Source organism: Stenella coeruleoalba, assembly GCF_951394435.1.
Source record: "Stenella coeruleoalba genome assembly, chromosome: 2".
NCBI classification, from domain to species: Eukaryota; Metazoa; Chordata; class Mammalia; order Artiodactyla; family Delphinidae; genus Stenella; species Stenella coeruleoalba.
In genome coordinates this window covers 154735452-154751653 of record NC_137147.1, presented here as the reverse complement: position 1 = coordinate 154751653, position 16202 = coordinate 154735452, and the positions used below count along the sequence as shown (strand labels likewise).

Below are 16202 nucleotides of genomic sequence, written 5' to 3'. Positions count from 1 at the left end.
CCGGAGGATACACTTTTTTTCTCCTCTGGCTTTAAGACCCCCCCCCCCCATGCAGTGGCACAACATATGCAATTTGTTTTAACAGGTACTGTTACATAGTATTAACATGTTATTGTAACTACTTAAAGTCTCTCTCACTGCCAAACTGTAAGCTCAGTTAGGGCACAAGATATCATCTGTTCTGTTCACTGCTTTTGTCCCAGCATTGGAAAAGGTGGACTTTTAGTAGATACTTGTTGACTGTATATACAAGAAGCCCAGGAATATAAAGAATTATGACATCATCCCTGTCCTCTACGAGTTGGTGGTGTAGTTGGAGAGAGAACCATTTATGTAGCATACATAAAAAATAATGAGAGAGGGAAGAACACTCAACTGGTGACATAGGCAACGAGATGTAGGAAACAGAGCAACTTCTGTGCGTTTAGGTGGCCTCAGAATGTTCCGTGACAGAGAGTGCAGGCTGTGGATATGGTGGAATGATCTCTGGACCAACGGGTCACTTCACCTCTCTGAGCTCATTTCCTTCTTTTGACATTTGTTGCACAATACTTGTTGGATGTCTTCTCTGGGTCAAGACCTGTGCTGGGAGCCAGGATTATAACAATGACTAAAACTGATACAGTCTCTACCCTCACAGAGCTTAGCAAGGACGACAGAGATAAAACAAGCAATTGTAATAGTGTCAAGGAGAGCTCTGAATAAGGGGTGTGCCATGGGGTGGGGAGTGACTCAGACCTGCCTGGGGGTCTGAACAAGGCCTCTCTGAGGAACTGAAGCTTACATTGAGACTGGAAGATGAGTTGGCTACCAGTCAGCCAGAGAAAGAGGGGGTAAGAGTGCTCTGAGCAGAGGAAACAACATAAGGCATGATCCAGGAGTTGGAAGTGGTCCAGGGGGCTGAAGCCAGGAGGAGATGGGGAGTGCAGTGCAAGATGAGGCTGATGGGAATGACAGAGGTCAGACTGTGAATTTGAACCTTACCCTCCAAGCAAAGGGAAGCCACTGGAGGATTTTAAGTAACTAGGGCAGAGTTGGTTAAAAAGATCACTTTGGCCATTTGTATGGAGAATGGATGCAGATGGACTAAGGCTGGCTGAGGCAGTGCAGGCAAGTGACGTAGGCGGATTCGCAACATGTTTAGGTATGGACCAGATTTGGTTATTGGTGGGCGGGGAGGAGACAAGGAAGAGAAGATGTCAAGGATGGCTCCCTGGTTTCTTGGCCAAATTCCTAAAATTGGAAGTTCCAGAGGAGAAGCTATTTGGAAGGAAAGATGATGTGAATACTTCTGACATTTGAGATGGCTGATTCAGCGAAGTAGAGATGTTGGTTCGGCAGTGGAAATATATGGATGTAACCCTCAAGGAACAAAGTCTAGATCAAAGATATGGATTTGGGGGTCTTCAGGTTATGGATTATAATGAAAACTTTGGAGGGGATGAGTTTCCCCAGGGAAAGTTTACAGTGTAAGAAAAGAAATGCTAAGACAGGATCTTGTAACATGCCAGTATTTAAGGTAGAGGAAGAAGAATTGCCAAAAGAGACCAAGGAGTGATCAGAGAGGCATCAGAAAAACCATCTGTGTTGCTGGACTGGATGATCGTTAAGGCCTCACTCAGCCCTGATGTTCTGTGGTCCTGCAGAGCTGGGATCTGAGCCAGGTCTCAAAAGCAGAGCACATGGATTGACCATGAGAATAGAGAAGGGCATTCCAAGTAATATTACCGTATCAGCCAAGGTCCCAACAAGAAATAGAGGACACACTCGAACTGAATAATTTGAGGGAATTTTAATAAAGAGACTATTTACAAAGTTGTAGGGAGGGTTTGAGGAATCCAACAAGGCAGAAATCTGGCACTAGTCACATAGGAACCCTTCACCACCCCCAGGCCTGAAGTCAGCAAGGGCGTAGGGACAGCTGTGTAGAGGGGGCTTCCTGGTAGGCAATGTGGCCCTTCTGGACAAACCTCCCTCTCTGCCTGCCCTCTGTTTTCCTGCTAGTGCCTCCTGTTGGCCAAACAGAAGCCAGAGAGCAAGGGAGCCTTGATGCCGTGTAAATACAACGTCTTCCTAGGGTACACAGCAGGGTGGGAAGTGAATTGTGAGGGCAAACGAGATATCCAGAACAATTATCTCGGAAAATGGAAGTCTATGAATAAGAGAGTATATTAGTTTCCTGTTGCTGCTGTCACAAATGCAGGGGCCTAAAACAACACAAATTTATTATCGCGCAATTTTGGAGGTTGGAAGTCCAAAGCAGGTTTCTTTGGGCTAAAATGAGGGCGTCAGCAGGGCTGCATTCTTTTCGGAAGGCTCTGGGGAGAATTCATTTCCAGGCCTTTTCCAGCTTCTAAAGGATGCACACATTTCTTGGCTCTCGGCCGCTTCCTTCATCTTCAAAGCCAGCAATCGCATCACTCTGTCCCTGTGCTTTGGTCATCACATCTCATTCTCTGACTCTTCTGCCTTCCTCTTCCATATTTTAAGAGCCCTGTGATTACATTGCACCCACCCAGATAATCCAGGATAGTCTCCTAGTTTAAGATCCTTGATTTAATCACACGCAGTCCCTTTTGCCATGTAAAGTAACATATTCCCGGGTTCTGGGGATTAGCATATGGACATCTTTAGGGGGCCATCATTCTGCCGACCACAGAGAGCGAATAAACAATTTTGGCTGGGTTGGAGGGCTCCCTAGGAAAGTAATGAAGACAGAAAACAAAGTGCAGATCAAAGCCAAATAGTAGGAGTTTGGGATGCTAGACTGTCTGAATTTCATTGTGTAGACAAGAGGGAGCCTTTGTAAGTCCTTAATCAGGGAAGTGGCTTGTTAGCAGTGTGAAGAAAGATGATCTAACCATGGTGCTCTGGGTGGCTTAGAGGGAAGAATAGAATCCTTTCAAGATGCAATGAGAGTACTCCAGGTCTGAAAGAACAAAGATCTAAAGCAAGAGTGACAGGAAGAGATGGTGTGAAAAGTATTGTGCAATAAGAATCCACAGGAGGTGTTAACCAACGACACAGGGAACGAAGGAAAAGAAACTCACGTGGTCTGAGTTTTGGCAGTGACTGACCGGTAGATTAATAGTATGATCCAGAAAACCAGGAGAGCAAGTCTGTTTCAGGGGAAGATAAGAAGTTGGGGTATAGTTGTAGAATCCTGGAATAGAACTGCAAATAGAATCTTATCAACTCTAAGATACCATCAGTTGTCAAATGCACCAGTATTTTACATACCACCGAGAAGAAAAATGCTGCCAATTAAAATGTGACCCTTCTTGGGAATTCCCTGTCGGTCCAGTGGTTAGGACTTGGTACTTTCACTGCCAGGGCCCAGGTTCAGTCCCTGGTCAGGGAACTAAGATCCTGCAAGCCACACGATGTGGCCAAAAAGAAAAAAAAAAAAAAAAAAGTGACCCTTCTTAAAAATACAATTTTTTTACTTTATTGAAGAGCTGTTTTAGACTTACACATAGATTTTTTGAACTGCCATTCAACAAATTGCACATATTTAAACCGATGCAATTTGATGAATTTTGACATATGCATGCACCTGTGAAGCCATCACAATCAAACGCCCAAGATTTCCTCAGGCCCCTTCGTGAGCCTCTTCCCCTCCCTACCTCTCTCCCATCCCTAAGCAGCAGCTGATTTGCTTGCTGTCATATAGAGCAGGTTACATTTTCTGGAATTTTAGACAAATGGAATCATGCCGTATACATTCTTTTTGATCGGGCTTCTTTCGTTCAGTATAATTGTTTTGAGGCTCATCCATGTTACTGTGTGTATCAATAGTTCATTAGTTTTTATTTCTGAGTAGATTCCATTATGTGGATATACCACAATTTGTTTATCCACTCACCTACTAATGATCATTCAGGTTATTTACGGTTTGGGCTATTACAGATAAAGCTGCTATGAATACACATACCTTAAAAAAAGTATATCACCTCTGTACATACATAAAAAGGGAAAATGGAAATGAATGGGTTAATATTCTTTTTTTAAAAAAACTAATTAATTAATTTTTGGCTACGTTGGGTCTTCGTTGCTGTGCACAGGCTTTCTCTACTTGTGGCCAGAAGGGGCTACTCTTCGTTGCGGTGTGTGGGCTTCTCATTGCGGTGGCTTCTCTTGTTGCGGAGCACGGGCTGTAGGCGCGCGGGCTTCAGTAGTTGTGGCGCACAGGTTTAGTTGCTCTGCAGCATGTGGGATCTTCCCGGACCAGGGCTCGAACCCGTGTTCCCTGCATTGGCAGGCGGATTCTTAACCACTGCACCACCATGGAAGCCCCTGGTTAATATTCTTAAAGCTCCTTCATGTTCAGACTCCAGCTTTTGGAATCACTCATATTCATCAGTGTCTGGTCTTTTCCACACAGTGTCTCCTCTGTGCCATCAAGAGTGGTAATTAAAAAAAAAATCTGTAAAAGAACTAAAAGCCTTTGATGTTGGCTCTTAAATCTACTCTGTAAATTATGTTAGGTTTTAAAAGAGTATTCCACTATTTTAAAAAGTCCCTGAGATATTTTCCAAACTACTGACACACCTTTTGCTAGCTTTGAAGCTGGTGCTTTTGTTATTTATGCATACACAGGCAATGACAAGTATGACATCTTGACTGCTCCTGGGTCGGCAATAATTGTAGGACCATCAGTTGCAGGACACACAATTTCTGAGTGTTAAGTGTGGGAAACTGTGCATCTTAGAATCTATTGGTTAGGGTAATTCAGTCAGTTCAGGCTAACAGCCTGGCAGATATACACCTTAACTATCTAGAGCCAGTATCCTGTTCTTTCTCATCCTGAGTCCCCTCAGGGTGCACTGCTGGGGATGGCTGTAAGTGGCTGAGGGCATCCTCTGCTGATATGGCAGGCGACATTCTTAGACTCACACAATAAATTAGTGGTAGTTGGGACCAGAACAAAGTGTATATGACCCAGCTGGTTTCTTTGACTTTAGTGGGAGAGGATTTTTGTTTGTTTGTTTTGGTTTGGCTTTATTTTTTTTTTACTGGAATATTACAATTAAAGCTTAAAAGAAGGTGGGTTGATGGAAGGGAAAGAGAGTTACATTGTATATGGAAAAGACACCAAAATAAAAAATCACAAACTGGAAAATGGTGAGCAGTTGAAGTAAGGACGGAGGAACAACATTCCAATAGCTCTTAAGTGGCCCCACCCACAACCATTCTCTTTCCATGACAACCTGTTTTTCATTCTTACCATTTGAATTACCTTATTGAAAACAGGTCTTCTCAGATCAATTCCTCTACTTTAAGCATTTGTGGTGACTCCCCATCTCCAACAGAATAAAGCCCAGGTTCTTTGGCAAGACGTATAGGAAAGGCCCTTCACAGTTGTCCCTTCTTCATCTTTAGTTGTTTCCTCTCCTCTTCCCCCTGCTCCCCTCTAGCCACACCAGCCATTCACCAAGCATCATGTACTTTCTTATCTTTGTGCCTTTGTTTATGCTGTTCCATTTTCCTGGAAGGAGCCTTCCCTGCCCACATCCACCTTAGGACCTCTTCCTTCAAGGCTCAAACACAACTTCTTTCAGTGTCAACTCAAAACCCCCATCCCCATCCAAGGATTATTTCCTCATGTGTTTTAAACCTACTGTGGACATGACTTCTGTTATAACACTTGTCAACTGAAAAAAAAAAAAAGCACACAACCTAAAAGTTGAGAATTATGTTTTCTTCAGCGGACTTTCTGAGGACTCAAGCCCAGGAGGCAGTTTCTCAGATAGCTGTGTATGACAGGAGCCGGGATGTATAGGGGTTTTTGCTAGAAAACCCAGGGAGTCCGAACATCAAAAGATTACTATTAGTTAAAACCAAACATCTCAAGTTAATGAATTCAGCACTTTTCTGTGTAGGATGATAAATGGAATATTTCCTGCCATATCAATAAACAGAGGATGTCACAGTCACCAATGGTTGCAGCCCTCCAACGTGAGCTGGTGAGCCCTGAGGAAACTCAGGGCTGAAAAGAATACCTGCCATCTAGCAGCCAGCAGACTGCAGCCACTCCCTGCGGTGAGCCCTGAGGAAACTCAGGATGTGAAAACACAGGATACAGGCCCCAGATAGCTGAGGTCCATATCAAGGGTATGATTTCAGTGAGCCCAGACTCTTGCATCTTCCCATACATAGAAAAGCACTAAATTCCTTAACTTGAGATGTTTGGTTTTCTTTATTTAACAATAATCTTTTGACGTTCCCAATTACCTGCTCTTTGTTGCAAAACTCCTACATATCCTAGCTCCTCCCCTCTCCTCCTTGGAGCAGTTTCTCAGAGTTATCTGAAACGCTCTCTCCCGGTCTGCAGTCCTCATTTTGCCCCAAATAAAATTTAACTCGCAACTCTCACGTTGTGCATGTATTTTTTTTTTAAGTCAACAAGGGGAAGATGCAAAAGTCTGGGCTCACTGAAGTAATTCCTGTGATATACACCTTAACTGTCTAGGGCCAGTATTCTGTTCTTTCCCATCCTGAGTCCCCTGAGGGTGCACCATTGGGGGTGGCTGTAGTGTTTGAGGGTTACATCCTTTGCTGATATGGCAGGCGGCATTCTTAGTCCACACACTTATCCAGTGGTATTATCCCTATGTATGTATATCTCACTTAGTTGTGTTCTCCTTGGGGAAAGGGTCATATCTTGTTTTATCTGTGTATTCCTGTTTTTTAGAACCATACCTGGCAAATAGTAGGTTGACAGCAAGTATTCATTGCCTTGAAAGATCTGCTTGATATTAATACGGCCAAAGGAGAAACACAATCAGTTAAGTACATTGCTATTTCCTGAATGCAATATTATCTTTTGAGGGAAGATCTGTAAAATCCTCTGCCAGAAAGAAGGGATTGAGGAAAAATTTTGTTTTGAGTGGAAGTTTAGGAGGCAGATGATATAAAAAGAGGAGGTTGAAAAAAAGAATGGACTAGGGGTATAAAGAATTAGGGAGGGTGACTTAAGAAACAAAAAGGAAATGGGACTAGAAAGAGAACGGGAGATGAAGAAAAAAGAAAAGAGGGGAGAAAAGTGGAGAGAGTACCAGGATTTTAGACTCTTACTTAGCTTAATTGCCGGGGAGTTTCTGGACGATGCTTTCTCACATGGACGTCCAAACTCTTTCCTGAATGAACCCCATTTTGTATTCTTCACATCACTCTCCCTCTGAAAAGACACAAGTCTGCTCCTTACACTGCCTGACAATTAGTGCATTGTTCTTCATTGTTCTCTGTAGAAAGCAGGAGGCAGAGTCCTCTGGTGGGAAGGCACTCACTACACAGGGACTCAAGGGCCTGGCACATCCCAGCTCCAGCCCCTCCAGCAAGGCGCTCAGCCCCTTCGACCTCAGAATCTTCATATCGATATCTGTCCAGGCTTCCTTTCCAGGTCATTGTAAAGATCTAAATAAGTGAGATAACATATATGAAAATACTTTATAAGCAGTCGGGCTGCTCTGCGAATGAAGGTGATATTACTTACTTTGTTGAGTTATTCGTCAGGGGAGAGACCCCATCGGCACATAGCATAGCCCTGTCTCCTGCTAATAAGTCCTGTTCACCCAAAGGAGATAACAGTGTTTCTTTCTTCTCAGCAGTATTCTGAAGTCTCAGGAAGCTGGTGCGGTTAAATGTTCATGGCCCATGAGAAAGGCGTATAGGAAACCATGGCACTCCCCTTTCAAAAAGACCTGGAGAAATACAAGAACATTGATGAAGATGAGCTTCTTGGCAAACTCTCAGAAGACGAACTGAAACAGTTGGAAAATGTTCTTGATGACCTAGATCCCGAGGTTAGTGACCTGGAACTGAAGCAGGTGATTAGTGATAGGATGGGATAAACGGTGTGGTGTGGTCCTTAAACAATAGTGTAGAAATTCCTGATCTCTAAATGCAAATTATGTGTTCTTCCCTGATTGGCTGTGGGTCATTACTTTTATAAACCCATGGAGAACCTCAGTAGCCACATCTATGATACAGCAATTGTATTTCTCAAAAACCAGTTTAATGTAAATGGGGGAAAATATTTTCCATTGGCTGAAGAAGGACTAGACTGACTTACGGAAAAAGAAAGGAAGAGGGAGAGGAAACAAATATGACTGAGTTTCCTCTACGATTCATATACTCTGCTGGGCCCAGAAGCGCTTAAGATAAATTGTATTATCCCCATTTCATAAATGAGGAGACACACCAGGAGAAGTCATTTACATAAGATCCTACACTGGTAAATGTCAGAGATGGTATTTAAACCAGATCTTTAACCACAGAAGCAGATCTTTTTTATATCTTGTTTCTTTAACATGTATAAACAACTTGAAATCTTTGATGATCCCACAACAGTGGATAGATTAGAGTAAATGTGATGAGAGAGTTCCCTGACGGTCCAGTGGTTAAGACGCCACGCTCCCAGTGCAGGGGGTGCGGGTTCGATCTCTGGTCAGGGAACTAAGATTCCACATACCACATGGTATGGCCAAAACCAAATTTTTTTTAAGTATTAAAAAAATAAAAATAAATAAATAAATAAATGTAACCATAATATCAGGTAAATTTAAATGGAGCTTCTCATATTTTTATGAGCTCTTGAAAAGGTAATTACCTTGTTATAGTGATTGTTTAGCAAGCACTTTCTTCAGCCCTGCTAATATTATCTCAGACATAGAATAGGAGGCATCTAAAATAGTGATTTTACTATAAATAAAAATGTCACTAAAATATTTATATGATATTCCGTTATGCCAGATAATTTGGGTATTGTTTTTACTTTAAAAAAATACTAGTATCCTTTTTTTACTTTTTTAAACTTGAGAAGGATACCTCTATATTTAATCAAGGAGATATCAGCATCTACCATAATACTCACTTACCAGCTTGGATGTTTCCCAGGAGAGGTTAGAAATAACAGAGTGTGGTCGCATTGGCTCATCCACACGCCTGCCTGGGAGCACAGACCTGGCCAAACCTAAGAGGGATCTACGAAGAAAAAGGTTGTGAAGGGTGGCTGGCCTTTGCTACCACATTCTAGAAGGCAGCTGCAGGAGACAGGCCGCTCCAGCCATGTGTGTTCTGCCTGAGCTCACCAGGAGCCCCCGTCTCAGCATAGAATGTTAGAGCAGGTGGGGCCTCAAAGATATGCCAGAGCCCTAGCCCTCAGCTCACACCCACATCTCACCATACACAGCAGGGGTAGGGGAGGTAACAGGTGTCAGTCAGGCATACACCCTGCTTCCTGCTCACGCTTCTGTCTTGTCAGAGCGCACTGCTGCCAGCTGGATTTCGACAGAAAGACCAGACACAGAAAGCAGCCACCGGCCCGTTTGACCGCGAGCACCTCCTCATGTACCTGGAGAAGGAGGCTTTAGAACAGAAAGACAGGGAAGACTTTGTGCCCTTCACTGGAGAAAAGAAAGGTAAGACCACAGGCAGCATCTGGGAATGTAGGTACTCCTAAGGTATTGTCATGGAAGGTCAAGTAACAGAACTGGCCTGAAAGGGGGAAATAAGACCACGAATTGGATTCAGTATGAAAAAGAACCGTGGCTGGTGGATACATGTCTGTGTACACTTGTCCAGACCCACAGACTGTATACCACCAAGAGTGAGCCCTAATGTAAACTGTAGATTTGGGGTGATAATGATGTCAGTGTGGGTTTATCAGTTGTAACAAATGTACACTGTGCTGCGGGCTGTCATTAGAGAGGAGGCTGTGAGTGTAGGGAAGGGTGGGGGGACACAGGAACTCTCTGTACTTTCCTCTGCTAACCTAAAGCTGCTCCAAAAAATAAAGTTTATTAATTTAAAAAAAAAAAAAAAAGAACTGTGGCAGAATATGAAGGCTGCAGGTATAGAGAACAAACTAGTGGTTACCAGAGGGGAGAGGGAGGAGAGGAAGGGTGAGACAGAGGTACGAGATTAAGAAACACAAACTACTATGTATAAAATAAGTAAGCAACAAGATCTATTTTACAGCACAGGGAAATATAAACATTCTTTTTAATAACTTTAAATGGAATTAATCTATAAAAATATTGAATCACTATGTTGTACACCTGAAACTAATATAATATTGTAAATCAACTATACTTCAATAAAATTTAAAAAAAAACACAGACTGTTGTGCAGAGAAGTTAAAGATCTGAATAGCCAACAACAATAAAAAAGCTACCAGTTCAAAAGGAAGAAAATTGTCCTTAGAAAGGTACGAATCTTGCTTCTGAAACACATGCAGGTAACCATAATTTATAAAAATAATCTGCTTGAGTAAGGGGGAATGAAAAAGGAATATGTAGGCTAATTAACTGAATACTTAGAGTGTAATGGTACTCACATTAGTTTTGTAAAAAAATCTTAAGCCCCAAGAAGCAGTTTTGGAAGTGTAAAGTAGCGTCGGGCTTAAAAGAGGGTCTCACGGCATTGGCGTGTTCCTCTTAGCCTGGGGCTTTCCTAGCTTCAGGGGTCTACTCCAGGTTGAGGCGCTGCCTCTATTCCAGTTGCTACCATTAGAGGCCATTGCAGTCAATCATCTGTTCATCCAGCATGTACCAACCACCTCCTGGGTGCAGAGCCCTGTGCCGTGTGCTGGGATCACAGGGAATGAGACCCTGCCCTGCCCTCAAGGAGCATGTGGTCCAGCAAGAAACACTGATAGATCTGGAAAGGCCTGAGGAGTAAGGGGATGTTTCTCCACACAGGGGGTGAGCTCTGAACTAAGACAAGGAAAATCCTCCTCCCTACCTCCTGACCCTGAGCTCCTTTTTGGAGGAAAAGTGAATACCAGTCACCTGTCCAGGTTCCTCAGCTATAAGCAGTGACTTGGGCCCAAAGATATGACTGGAATCACTGATAACTTCATAGTAACTACGGTCTTTTTAAAGCACGAATCAGATCATGTCAGTTCCCTGCTTAAAGTCCCAAATCATTGCCATGGTCCTCAGAGTCCTGGCAGAGCTCACCTTGCCCACCTCTCTGACTGCATCTCTCCTGCCCTCACTAAGCCTGGGCCCCACTGTCCTCACTTCGTTTCCCAAAATTGTCAAGTCCTTCTCCCATCTCAGGGTCTTCTTCCCTCTGACCTGCGTCCCCGTTTTTCACCTCCTAAAAGCTCCGGCTTAAATGTCAGGGCCTCTAGCTTACCCTGACCTCTCTGTCTAAAACAGACCCCATTTATCGCTTTCTTAGCACGGTGACAGTGTTCATCCTTTTGTTTACTTACTTTAGGATTTGTGTGTTTTCCATAGGAGATTGAGATTAGCAGTGGGGCTGTGTCTCTCTTGCATCACGGCACAGAAACTGACACAGGGGACACTAGATAAACGTGGATTGGAATAAATGCCATCTCTGAGCTTTTGTGCCGTGGCCACGGGGAGCAGAAGCACGGGCTGCTTGGCTGCTGCCTTCTCTATGCAGCCTCCCAGCCGCTCTGAATCATGCACATCCAATGGCTTGTGCACCACTCATAATGTCATTTTATTAAGAAGGTAAAGTTGGGCACTGACACACTGGGCAAATAACCGAGGATTGCTGTAGAAATACGGAGCTGTTTCTGTGGCAGCACGGTTATTGTTAGACTAATTTAATTGTGAAGGAAAAAATAAATTATAATGTCAATCTTCCATAAAATCCCAGTTAACATCCAGTGTTAGGGTAGTGAAAGAATAATAAGAGGGAAGCTGCTGTCTTCTGTTCTCAGAGCAGTGGTCTGAGGAACAGCTATGGTAAATTACCTCCTGATCCGGGTTAATCTACAGATGGTTCTTAGGGGGTTAGGAGTACAGGAGCAGTCAGAGTAATAAATGGGGGTACAGAAGGGGTGCACAGCTGCACCAGGGAGCTTAGGAGAAGGCTGAGAAGCAGCATGATTGAGCTCAATGAGCAGAGAGCAGGTTTTCCAGAAAGAGCGGAACGATCAGAGTGAGGCATGTGCAGGGCCCCTGGAAGGACAGCGGTGATGCAGGAGCTGTGGTGAGGGCTTTGGGAGAGGGACTGCCCAGCCTCAGTTCTGAATGCCAGGTGCCCTGGGCCTTCAGGTTGCTAGGCTACATTATTCATTTAGAGCTTCTCGTTCGGTGAGACCCCAGGAATGGATATGCAGTAGCAGTTCTCCTGAATACTGGTAGCTGGGCCACCTGCGCACCTAGCGTTCAGAGTAATCCTAAATGGTACCAAGGAGTTAGGAACTCAGAAACCCTGTTTCGACTCTGGATCCAAGATCTTGGCACCAGAAAGAACATACTTCGGGCTGCAGACACTATGCAAAAGTCTGGGAGGAGGCTCGGTGTCTGAGATGTTATTGATTGATTGATTTGATTTTTTTTCCTTTTCTGTTCTCTGGCTGTTTTCCTGTTTTGTTTCCCAGTCTGTTTCCCTTCTTTCTGGGAAATGTGGTAGCTTATGTGATGGTCAGTGATAGAGACCTTGTGGTCAGGATACCCCAGACTGACCACAGCCGTGGTGCCTCTTTGGGGTGCCCAGTTCTGCCTGGCCCCCGTTGATGTATCCAACCATTTGAAGGTCTGGTAAACCAGCAGGAAGTCTGTAGCCCTGTAACCAGGGGAGGCTCCTGGAGAGTTTTCATGAGGGAGTACTTGGCTTGGGTTATGACCCTTTCCTTTCCCATGAGAGTGGGGATGGCCAGGCTAGCCCAGGAGACCTGGCAAGAGCTTGGGTTCTGATTGTCTGAAGCTGGAGCCAGCTGTCTGTTCTAAGGTGACAAAGAGGAAAAGCAATAGAGGGGTGAGTCTTCAGGGACCTCCGGCAATCAAAATGGAAGAGGCCAATTTCAAAGATGATGCCAAGAGGTAAGAGCGGCTCCAACAAAGAGGGAAACCAAGAGTCAAAGCTGGGAGGAATTGGAAAAGAGTGTGAGTAGGTCTGGGGTATCCTGTGGTGGCTCTGTAGTGGCCTGGGTTTACCTCGAGGAGCCACTGCACACGTCGGATGTGGCTGTGTTGCCCTGGCTGGAAGTTAGGAGAAGGTCATGTGCCATCCTCCCAGAACTGCGATCATCAGTCCAGAGGTTTGGGCTGGTGGGGGGCGGGGGGCGGGCGGTGGTGGTGCTATAGATTTCAGCATATTCAGAAGTGAGTAGGGGGCAAAATAAATGGAATCAGACTGACAGGATGAAGTGGGAGGTGGTGGCAGAGAATGCGTATTTGGGTAGCACAGTGTGTTGCTGCTCAGAACTCCACATCTCTAAATATGACAACCCTGATCTTTCCTTTTAAGTCAGGCAGACTTGGATGTGCTCTAGAAAGGCGACTGTGTCTCCAGGTCACAACACTAGTCAGGTACCCTAGATAGAGCATGCTGGTTGCCTACAATCTCAGTTGGTAGGAGGAAAACTCTAGGAGGGGAATCTCAGGAGCCCCTGGGGCTGTTTGGACGCATCTGCCCCCCATATGCAGGATCCAAGGCAAGAATACAAATAGAAGTCCATGTGCCATTTTTATAAATATGTAAAAGCTAATAAGCTGTTAAAATATGTGCTGTCCTCCTACCTAGGCCAATATTCTTGGACTTCCAAGAGTTCCACATAGGGATAAGGCCTCAAGCACCATGGCTGACACCCCAGCCTACATATCCAAGCTTCATCCATACTCACTCACAGACGGCATCCTGTTGGCCCGTGGGTACATGCCCCCGCAGTGTGACCTGCCTTCAGGAGGATGGACATGGGGAAGGGACTCATGCAGGCCCTGGAAGCAGGTTCAGGGCTCTTTGGCAGGGAATTGCAGGGCCCCAGGTGCCTGGGGTATAGTCTAGCAGGTGGCCTGTATTCTGGATGGAATGTCCCTTTGTCCCCGTGACTCCTCCCTCAGTGGGATGCAGGCAGTGAGGACGGGTGTACATCCAGAAGAGACCAGAGTTGGGCCCCTCTAGAGCAGAGGGCTCATGGCAGGGCCCCTCTTGCCCAGGTCTAAGGGCAATGCTGCCCATGATAGGGAGGTAGAAGCCCCTGTTTCCCTCTCTGCCGCCTCAGATCTCTGTGTTGCGGAATGCAGGATTCCTCCTCTGACCTTCCTTCCTCTAATAGTGGATTATTGATATTGGCATCATCCCAGAAATTAAGGAGTCCCAGTTAGATGTGCAATGGTCTAATGCTTCAGCTCTTAATGGCCAGAGCTGCACGTTCTCTGGTTAGTTCACTTACCCTACAACAAGGCAGCAGCACACAATGGTTTTTGTTTTTCTTCTGATTTAAAGGGAGAGTCTTTATCCCCAAAGAAAAGCCCATAGAAACTCATAAAGAAGAAAAAGTGACCCTTGACCCAGAACTGGAAGAAGCTTTGGCCAGCGCCTCCGACACTGAACTCTACGATCTTGCAGGTTAGTCCTCAGCTCTGGGAAACTTTCCTGTCTGGCTCTGTGACCTCCAGACGGGCACTGACCCGCCTGGCAGCAGCTTTTGAGCTCCTGTGTAACTATTGATTGTTACTGTGATACCAGGTTGAGTTCAGCCATTAGACAGCTATAAGGCTGGATGCAGGTGACTGAAACCTCTCTGAGCAAACATTTTGCTGTATCTCAGCTATAAAATGTAAAATCATATTTCAGCTGTAAAATACTCCCAATAGTACCGGTCGTACAAAATCCGAGAGTTACTGTGAGAAATCAAAGAGAATAAATATGAAGGAGTATTCAGAACTGAATAAAATTACAGTGCTTATGCTTTCTAAAGAGCTTCACATTAGGCTTTTTTTTTTTTTTTTGCGGTATGTGGGCCTCTCACTGTTGTGGCCTCTTCCGCTGCGGAGCACAGGCTCCGAATGCGCAGGCTCAGCGGCCATGGCTCATGGGCTCATCTGCACCGCGGCATGTGGGATCTTCCCGGACCGGGGCACGAACCCGTGTCCCCTGCGTCGGCAGGCGGACTCTCAACCACTGTGCCACCAGGGAAGCTCCCCATTTGGCATTTTATCATCACAGAATTTCCGTTTCCATCACAAAATTTCTTGTTCTTCCCCACAGTCACTGTTCAATTTTGATTCTGTTAGCCTAACCATGGAACAGGACCAATTTATTGTTACATTTCCCCAGTAAAGTAAATCCATATTCAGCCCACTCTGCTGATTTTTTCTAGTTTTCTTAACAATAGCAACAACACAGTAATTATAATAATTATGTGAATTGGTTATACGTACAGACAGAAAAAAAAACCCAAATAGTACAAAAGGATATGTAATGAAAAGTCTCTCACCCTCGTTCCTAAGTCCCCTCCCGTTTCTTACATTTCCCTTGAAAAAGATTCCATGCATGTACCAGCATAGTTGTGTACTCATTGGGTGGAAATTTGGATTATTAGGCTCATTAGGTCCTCCCAGGATAGAGGTGCTTTGAGAAACAGTCCACAGCTTTGGCAAGAATTCTCACATTGTTATTCCATTGGAATACGTAAGTAATCATAATCTCCTTCCTCCCAGGAGAACCAGTTATGCGTTATTCTAATAGCGTGCCAACCATCTCAGCTACATTTTCATTCCTTCTGTGATGATATCAGTGGTCAGTGTTAAGCTCACATATTTGAAACCCTCTCAGAAGTCACTGCAGGAGTTGAGGCACCTGCATCTAACACACAGGAAGTCATTTAACCTTTGTGGTAGGTAAAGTGTAATTATTATCCCTATTTTACAGATGGGGAAACTAAGGCTCAGAGGCATTTAACAACTTCTCAAGTCATACAGATAGTACGTGACAGTGCTTGGATTTAAGCTCTGGCTGCTGCTCCTGACTGTCACTCTCAACCCCTAGACTCGCTGGTTCTGAGCATTTGCCCTTTCTCAGCTGTACGGGCTGCCCCCCTCCTTCTAAGGTATAGATTACAGTGCGTGAGGAGCTCAGGTGCGCCTCTGCCACCTGTTGGCAGACTCTTCTGGGATCCTTCCCCAGGCGGCCACCTGTAATTTCTCACCTGGAATTTCCTTAGCAACGGGAAAGCTGGGCAGTTGGAGTTAGAGCATGCTCAGTGTTGTCACCCCGTGCTGTCCCCTGCATACTGTACTGCCCCCTGGTGTAAGTTCCATGTAGTACAAGAGACTCAAAAATCTCAGCCTGCTTATCTGACTTTTTATTGTTGACATCTCTTATTTCCCACCCTGGGATGTTCTAGATGGGAAAAGAACCACTCTTTTTGGTACTGACAGATGGGAGAGATAGGGAGGCCTACATTGGAAAAGGCCCATGATCTTTCTGCT

General features: G+C 44.8%; 1 protein-coding gene across 1 annotated transcript in view; it reads left to right on the top strand.

Annotated features, from left to right (window-relative positions):
* The window catches only part of TMOD2 (tropomodulin 2), a 46608-nt gene that overhangs the window by 5371 nt on the left and 25035 nt on the right, over positions 1–16202 (top strand). The window contains exons 2-4 of the mRNA XM_079913751.1: positions 7611–7805; positions 9266–9422; positions 14215–14337. Of these exons, the coding sequence (XP_079769877.1) occupies positions 7680–7805; positions 9266–9422; positions 14215–14337 (406 nt within the window). The 5' untranslated portion in view covers positions 7611–7679. The remainder of the gene's footprint in view (positions 1–7610; positions 7806–9265; positions 9423–14214; positions 14338–16202) is intronic.